At 40.0% G+C, this 8313-nt stretch overlaps 1 protein-coding gene across 2 annotated transcripts; it reads right to left on the bottom strand.

Moving 5' to 3' along the window:
• Nucleotides 1–1916: 1916 nt before the first annotated feature.
• LOC131227667 (cytochrome P450 CYP94D108-like) lies at nucleotides 1917–7748 on the bottom strand. 2 transcript variants are annotated; one of them, XM_058223464.1, is made up of 2 exons: nucleotides 7296–7748; nucleotides 1917–3215 (listed from the first exon to the last, which is right to left on the bottom strand). In XM_058223464.1, exons 1-2 carry the CDS (start codon nucleotides 7677–7679, stop codon nucleotides 2076–2078), a joined length of 1524 nt encoding a protein of 507 aa, XP_058079447.1. In that variant the 5' UTR covers nucleotides 7680–7748; the 3' UTR covers nucleotides 1917–2075. The 2 variants fall into 2 exon arrangements, with proteins under 2 accessions (XP_058079447.1, XP_058079448.1); XM_058223465.1 differs by lacking the exon at nucleotides 7296–7748 and adding an exon at nucleotides 5214–5565.
• Nucleotides 7749–8313: the final 565 nt, after the last annotated feature.

The following is an 8313-nucleotide window of genomic DNA, read 5'->3' on the forward strand; positions in this document are numbered from 1 at the left end:
TCGACCATCTCAGAAGGTTTTGTGAATGTCCTTGGGGCTTGAGGGAGGCTACAACTAGAATGTGAATAAGACCTTATGAGCCCTCGAACAAGCAAAGTACGTGGGCTGGTGTCACCAATGTGCCAATAGCATGGATGGTCTAAGCTGCGACGGGCGGGGTTCGGCCGACTTTACTCATCTACAGACTGCATCCGACCATCATTATATGTCATATTGCATCTTACAATCAAACTTGGTTATCTTCACGAAGGTGTGAGGTGGAGATTTCAGCAACATCTTCCCTTGCACCAAGGGCATGCATGAGCCCAATCAGGTGTTGGCATCTGAGAATTTCAGCAGCATCTCCTCTATATGGGAGACGTGCACAAGCCTACTTGGGAGCTAATACACATAGGCGAAGTCTTAGATCACATGGAGTGCAGAGACAATAGGATCATGGAGAACCGGTGTGAGCCGGACAAGAACTGGGTCTGCTAGAATGTGCCTTAAGAGTTTATCTTAGGAAAGCTTTGCTTCTATCAAGTTGGAATTTGCTTTTGGAAGCTCTCTGTGCTTTAAACACCCACCCACCCCCAAAAAAAAAAAGAAAAAAAGAAAAAAAGAAGAAGAAGAAGAAGGATAGGATGGATATTTTCTTGCATCTTCTCTCATACTTACTCTGTTATTATTAATAGGAAGATTCATGGTTTCTTCAATAACAATAGGGCCCTATTCCATGGTGATCATCTCTCCTTTTCTATTCTCAATTGTGATGGATATGTTCTCAGCTCTCATTAGCAAATGTTTTGAAAATGGTTTTACCCGCTCCCTTTGGGGGCTTTAACCATTTCTCACATCTTATTTGCTGATGACCATATGATTTTTGCTAGTGTTGACTCAGAAGTAACTATGAATTGAAAATGTATGCTTGCCAATTTCTCTAAACATTCGTGCCTTAAAATTAACTTTCATAAGAGTATTGCTATTTTTTTGGCTCTTGCTAGTATAAAGAAATAATTAAAATCAATCCTAAATGTGGAGGAAGGGAATTTACATCTTAGGTATTTAGGCCTAGTCCTATACTCTGGCTGCCTTCATGTTCAAGATTATGAACCGCTTCTAGATAAAATGAATAAGAAATTAAGTGGTTGGAAAACAACTATCCTTTCTTTTACTGGTAGGCTAGCAATTGATCTATTCCACCCTCCTACTCTTCATCTTTTTTAGGTTGCATAAGTTCTTGTTTCTTAAGGCTTGCTTTAAATTTCTTGAACAGCATATTAGAGGTTTCCCTTAGGGTAACTCCAAGATCCATTCAATTAGCTAGAACCACTAGAACAAAATTAGCAGACCAAAAAATTAGGGCAGCCTTGAAATTATCCCTTTAGAAGCCTCTGCAAAGGCCTGCATAATAAAGCAGCTTTGGGAAATCCTTCACAATGATCCCAACCCATGTTAAAGGGAAATCTATCTGGATAATAGAGATTGTTGCCTCAGTTTCATGGGCTTGGTGGAGCATTCTTAATGTTTGTCTAATTGATTATTGTCTTATTAGATTCATGATCGACAATGATTATCTTGTTAATTTTTTGTTTGACTCGTGGCTTGGAAACTATAACCTCATTGATTGATTTGGTGGTCATGCCATCTATGCCCTTGATTTATGCTGGAACATCTAGATTAGTGCTTTCATAAGTAATAATGAATGACACCTTCCCATTATCTCCTAATCTTGTTAAAGTCTTTAATCAATTGAGTGAGTTGCTTCTTACTCTAAGATGATGAGATTGTTTGGTCCCTATGCCTCCAAGGTAGGTTATCCTTTGCTTCAGCTATTGAGGTCACCCGCCCAATGTTCCCTATTATACTCTGCGAGGATCTTATTTGGTTTAAAGGCGGCATTCCAAAGCATTCCTTTGCTACTTAGATGGCATTCCTTGTCAAATAAAAAACTAAGGACATGATGGTTAAATTTAGAATCACCAATAATGGCTCTTGTATATTGTGCTTAATGTATTCTTGAGACAAATACCCACCTCTTATTTGATTTTCCTTGAACCTCTTGAGCCAATGCACATATAGTAACTCTCAGATGCTCAATCGATCTTGTCAGTCCGCCACTGTCTCACCTGTACTGGCAAGCCTCGTTTCATTCTCAGCGTCAATGAGAGCATGTGCTCAGGACATGTGTTCTTCCCAAGACAATCGATCTCAAATCTCTCGATCACACATGCCGCTATGGATTTCATCTGTATATAGGCCATCTCCTTTCCAAGACAAATCCTTGGGCCAGCATGGAACACTGGAAACCGAAACGGGCTTTCAGGTTGAAAGACCCCGTTCTCTAGCCACCTCTCCGGCAAGAAGTTTTGGCAGTCTTTTCCCCATACGCTTTCCATTCTCCCCATTGCATATGTACTGTAAGACACAAACCAACCTTTCCCAACGAATGTTCCATCTGGCATTACATCATCTTCACGACACTCCTTTGTATTAACTGCTACCGGAGGGTATAAACGAAGAGCCTCAGAAATTGAAGCATGGAGATAATGCATTTCTCGTAGTTCTTCAAAACTAAAAGTCCTACCTGTGTTTCGGTTTTGGGACCGTACCAATTTAAGTTCATCCAATATCTTCTGTTCCACATGTGGTCTTGATGAGATGAGCCAGAAGAACCATGCAAGCGACGATGATGTTGTGTCACGGCCGGCAAGTATGAAGCTTATGATGATATCTCGAAGGAACTCCTCCGAATTATCTTTGTTTGCAATGAATCGTGACAGTAGATCGGCATCAGGAGAGGAACTATCTTTCTTCCTCGACCGTATGATCCTCATGGCGAAGTTGTGGACGGTCGAAATCGATTCTTTCAGCTGTTTCTCCGTCCCCACATTAAAGAACTTCTTGATTCTCCAAAAGAATGGCAGTGTGTACCTAAACCTCCATGCACTAAGATTTGCTGCATCCTCAAATGCTTGTGCGAAGTCTGGTGAGAGCTCTTCTCCACATGCCTGTTCTTCACTGAGGCACATGGGATCCTCATTAAAAGCGACCTTGCAGACATTGTCAAATGCAAAGCGTTCAAGAATGTCTTGCAAGTCAATGATTTTATTGCTCTTGCTGGCTTTTTCTAGCAAAGGTAATAACCGGTCTTGTATCTCGTGGCGGATATTCTCCAAAACAAAATTACGGAGCGACTTGGTATTGAATTCAAAGCTTGCAGTCTTTCTTTGTACCTGAAATGGATGAAAAGAGAAGTTTTTTTAAAAAAGAAAAAAAAGAAAAAGAAGAAGAAGATGAAGAGATGATTCGGGTATTCGCACTACCTACATACAATATAACACATACACAGCTTGCGCACTAGGAAAAGAACTCTAATCTACAAGAATAGGCAAAAAATCACATTCTCAGACAATCCTGACCATTTGAAGATTGTGTTCGAAAATCATTAACATTTAGTATCTTTTCCTTCCTTTTTTTACATGGTTACCATTGTCTGTTCATTGTGATATTTGGTGTATGATCAGTTCGTAGGTCACCCAACAAATGAGCCATTTGCATCAAGCACAAATGGTTAGCTGATCTAGTGGCATAAGCATAGTTCCCTGTATCTGTTGGTATGTACATGAATGTAAACACACACCAATGCACTTAGAGAGAGAGCGAGGGGGGGGTGGCTAGTACGAACAGTTGGACAGTCCATCGATCAAACTGGACTTCCATTAGGTCCAAAATATATATAATGGACTACCATGAACATATTATAACACTGACCATTAAAACCATTCAACTGACAACCTTAAAGTGGATGGTTTAGATCATTTATTTAAAAAGAGGTCTGGAATATCCATCGTGTGGGCATGCTTTTCTTTTTCCATGACTCTCAATAATCAATTCAATCACATGATTCTATCAATTTCATCAATGGCCCAAAAATGGACATCATGGCCCATCATGTCAGAGAAGGCCCATCGAACTTGAATGGAGGAAATAAGTAGTATGAATACTATTCAGCGCATCTTGATCTTTCCATAATTACAAGGGCATCGGGCGGGGGGCAACTTCCTCCGAAGCATGTATTGATGATTTGTCCGAGTCTCCAATCCGGTTACACCACAAGTCAACTGTGAATATATGCCAAACTCGGCTGAGTCCCAACTCGACTCAGGAGAAAACGAGTTGGTCTGAGTCACCAAGATTTGGATCCACACCCTCAAGGCTCTATGAATGAAAAGCTAAGCTGCTTAGCCGATTCAGTAGACACACTCATCTTTCTAGCTTTATTCAATCACCTGATTTCCTGCCTCATTACCAAAAAAGCTATTCAATACCGGAGAAGGCAGAAAGGAACTTCCTTTGGAATGTCTATAACAAGAATAACTCAAAGCACTTGGTAAGTTTGAGAAAAATCTTAGATTGGTTTCTTTCGATATGGGTCTGCCTGGGTATGCAGCTGTAGATACCTCTCATGTAGGTGCTTATACTGATACGGTTATTCTATTCTCAATAAAATACAGAACATTTTCACCATGTAGCTTTAAAGGAAACCAGACCCAAATTGCAAGATGGTCTGAGTATTCAAAGCTTAACTGGGTTTAGTTAAGCCCTTCTTACCTAGCAAGGATGAAGACTTCCTGGCAATACTTCATCTCATGCTAACCAATCAGAAACAAATACCCAAAAAGAACCATCATTTCTTGAAATTAACCAGAAAAACTGAGTCCCCCTCTTGGAAATCCATCCCTCAAACCAAGATCACCATTGTAGAATGCACACAACGAGTTATTGGCAACAACTCTTCAACACCAAAACTACTGGACAAATGGTCCCTACCTTCTACCATTGCTCCTTCTTGATGACTCACTAACTCACAAACCCATCTATTGACATCCATGATCATGTTCATCAATAATGGCCACTAAAAATGAGATTAGGAAACAATTAGGGGTTGTTTGGCAACCAGGAATTTAGAAGTTACCAAGAATTTCCTAAGAAAGAGATTATACCGGTCGTGTTTGGCTACTAGGAATGTAATTCTATGCAATACGGAATCTGTTTTTGGGTTGTGAAAGGAAGCTGGACAGGTATATTTATAAAAATAAAAACCAATAAATAAATAAATTGGCAGTTGGAATGGAATCCATTTCATAGGAATTTGCTAGCCAGCTGCTGGCCAGGAATCCGAAAACAGGGTTTTAACTCAAATTGGATTCCAGCTGGAATCCATTTCTCACCTTTCTAGGGGCCAAATTTAGGATTTTTCCCACACTCAAGGACTCCATTTCCAGAAGTGAACCTTTCCACTTGCACTTAGAAGCTGAGTGTGGTGTGATGCTCATGGGAATTGAACCTCTAATGGTCATCCATCAGGACCATCCAGTGACATTATTCACAAAGAAGTAGAAGGCCATGAGTTCATCTAGACACAACAGAACAATACCCAAAAAGACTGTAATGTTCACCAAGATCACTCTGTCATCCATTGGGACTGTCCAAATATGAAATTTAAAGCAATTAGATTGCCTTTTAGACAAAAATGAGTACAAAATTAAGCACAATCAGATGCCCTAAACTTCTAATAAATTGTTTTTTTTTGGTAGACTGTTGAGAAGTAGGCAATTCATCGAACAGTTGGATGATCTAATTGGTGAACTATAGTCAAATTGTGTCGCTTGTCAATTGGGCAGTGACTAGTGGCTGAATTCAGCAGGCATCGAGTACTGTTTAACCCAGTTCATGGTCAATACAAGTGGACTAGCTGATAGACCACTCTTGTGGGAGCAATGGCTTGAAATGGTTGTTTCTAACAGTCGGGGGATGAATCTTATAGTCATGAACTTCCACTTGATGCAGTATTTGATCTGTTACTCATTCAAGAGGTGGTCCACTAATTGAATGGTCTGGGTCCACTGCTGTAGTACACCAATCATTGATTTGCAGGGTCCGCACTCTTCACTAAAGCTGCATTTGATACACGAGTGTATTTGATTGCAAACACTCAATTCAATCAAGAGGAAATAACAAAACTAACAATGTTTCCTCCTACTCATAACAAACTACTCCTCAAATTGCTGTTACATTACTTGGGAGTCCAAATTGTAAGTAGCCCAAATGCAATTTGGATCCTAGATGATCGATGCAAGCACTACAGAAATGAGGCTGCATTTGGATGTTCAATCCAATCAAATTGTGATACCAAAGCTGCACTAGCCCAACTCCATTTATAACTTTACAAACATTTCAGGCATTTCAAACATATGGAATCGCTGTCAGTTTCCGGTCTTCTGAATGAAAATGGCACGGCCCCAACTTTGGTTATCTCTATATTGAGTTCAATCATTGCAATTCAGTTCAATTGAGCATTCAAACACACTCTTACCGATCAATGTGAGTACTGCAGAAATATAAGCTGCATTTGGATGATCAATCGAGTCAAATTGCAATAATTCGAAACAGCGAAAGCTGTACTAGTCCAACTCCATTTATAAAAAGTGAAGATGCACAAACTGAATTTTAAAAATATTTCAGGCCCAATTTGGAACATATGGAATCGTGGTTTGGGTCATGTCTTCTCATGAATGAAAATGGTACCATCCCAACTTCGATTATCTCTATATTGAATAAGATCATCACCATTCAATTCCATTGGGCATCCAAACACACCCTCATCAATCAATGTGAATGCTAAGGAAATTTAGGCTGCATTTGGATGCTCAATCGAGTCAAATTGCAATAATTCAAAACAACCATAGTTCGACTAGCCTTGCTCCATTTATGAGTGACTACGCACAACCTGAAATTTACAAACATTTGAGGCCCAATCTGAAACATATAGAATCATGGTTAGGGTCCCATCTTCTTGTGAATAAAAATGGTGCCTCCCCAGCTTTGGTTATCGGGTTGATTCAGCATCCATACACACCCTTTCTGACCAATCTGAGTACTGTGGAAATTTAGGCTGCGTTTGGAAGCTCAATCGAGTCAAATTGCAATAATCTGATTTAGCTTGACTAGCCCAGCTCTATGCAGAAACTAAAATTTACAGGCATTGGACATATGGAATCACGATTGGGGCCTGGTCATCTCTGAATGAAAATGGCACTGCCCCAACTGTGATGATCTCAATATTGAATTGGATTATCGCAATCCATTTCAATTGAGCATCCAAACACACCCTTTCACTAAGTTATTTCTATTTTATTGGAGCAACAATTGCAATCAAATTCAATAGTGCTTCCAAACAAATCCTAAGAAAGAAAGAAAGAAAGAGGCAAAAAAAGAAAAAAAAAAAAGCATTCTAGAGATATCGACGTCACCTTCCATAGATCCCCGTCGGAATTGAAGATCCCATTGCCGAGGAAGTCTCCGAGCAGGGAGATGAACCGATAGCCTTTTGGGTAGTTCTCGAAGTTGGTCTTGAGCAAGTATTCCACGTTGATGGGATTTGCAGTTATGACTCCTCGAATGTTCCCGGGCCGTCGGAAAGTGATGGTGTTGGTTGGTTGATCAGCGAGGATTTGGGTAATCCATTCCAGCAATCGGTGGCGGTTCTTGACATAGGCTGGCAAGTTTCCGAGAAATGGGTAGGTTTTGAGGCCTTCGGATTTGGGTTTCTTTTGATTGTGGCCAGAGAGGAAGATGAAGAGAGGAATGGAGAGAATGAAGAGGAAAAGCGCTTGGAGAGAGAAGAAGAAATCCATGCCTTTCTTATCTATTTCTTTCTGTGTTTGGAAGGAAAAAGTGTTCGAATGTATGGAAACATGTGGTGGAGGGAGTTAGTTATTACACTGACAGAGTGGAGTGGTTGATACGGAAGCGGATTGGCTGGTGTACCGCACACCAGCTATATAGGTGCTGTGTTGACGCCAACAAGTTATGTGGGTCCCATATGAGGTATATATTATATCCAAACCGTCCATCCATTTGGAGATCTCGTCTTAACGCGTCATCTGAAAAATAAGATAGATATAAAGATCAAGTGGACCGCACTACAAAAAGAAGTAGGAGATTAAACATTTACCATTGAAACCCTTTTGGGGATTACTGAAGTTTTGGATCGATATGAAACTTTTTGATCCTCTTCATCTATGTATTTATTTTTACCTTATTAGCATATCGATGGAAAACAACGTTATGGTGGGCCTGTGAATCTTTTAATGGTGAAAATTATTATCCTAGCTACTATTTTTGGTGTGCTCCATTCCAACTTTGGATATGATTCAAATTTTATTTTCTAATGCTCTACTTTAATCTTGAACAATGGAGGAACGCTGTGGATATAAAAAAATACATCATTGTTGGGCCATGTAACTTGATCTCCTTTAAACCGTTCGT

The sequence above is a fragment of the Magnolia sinica genome, chromosome 15, assembly GCF_029962835.1.
Source record: "Magnolia sinica isolate HGM2019 chromosome 15, MsV1, whole genome shotgun sequence".
NCBI classification, from domain to species: domain Eukaryota; kingdom Viridiplantae; phylum Streptophyta; class Magnoliopsida; order Magnoliales; family Magnoliaceae; genus Magnolia; species Magnolia sinica.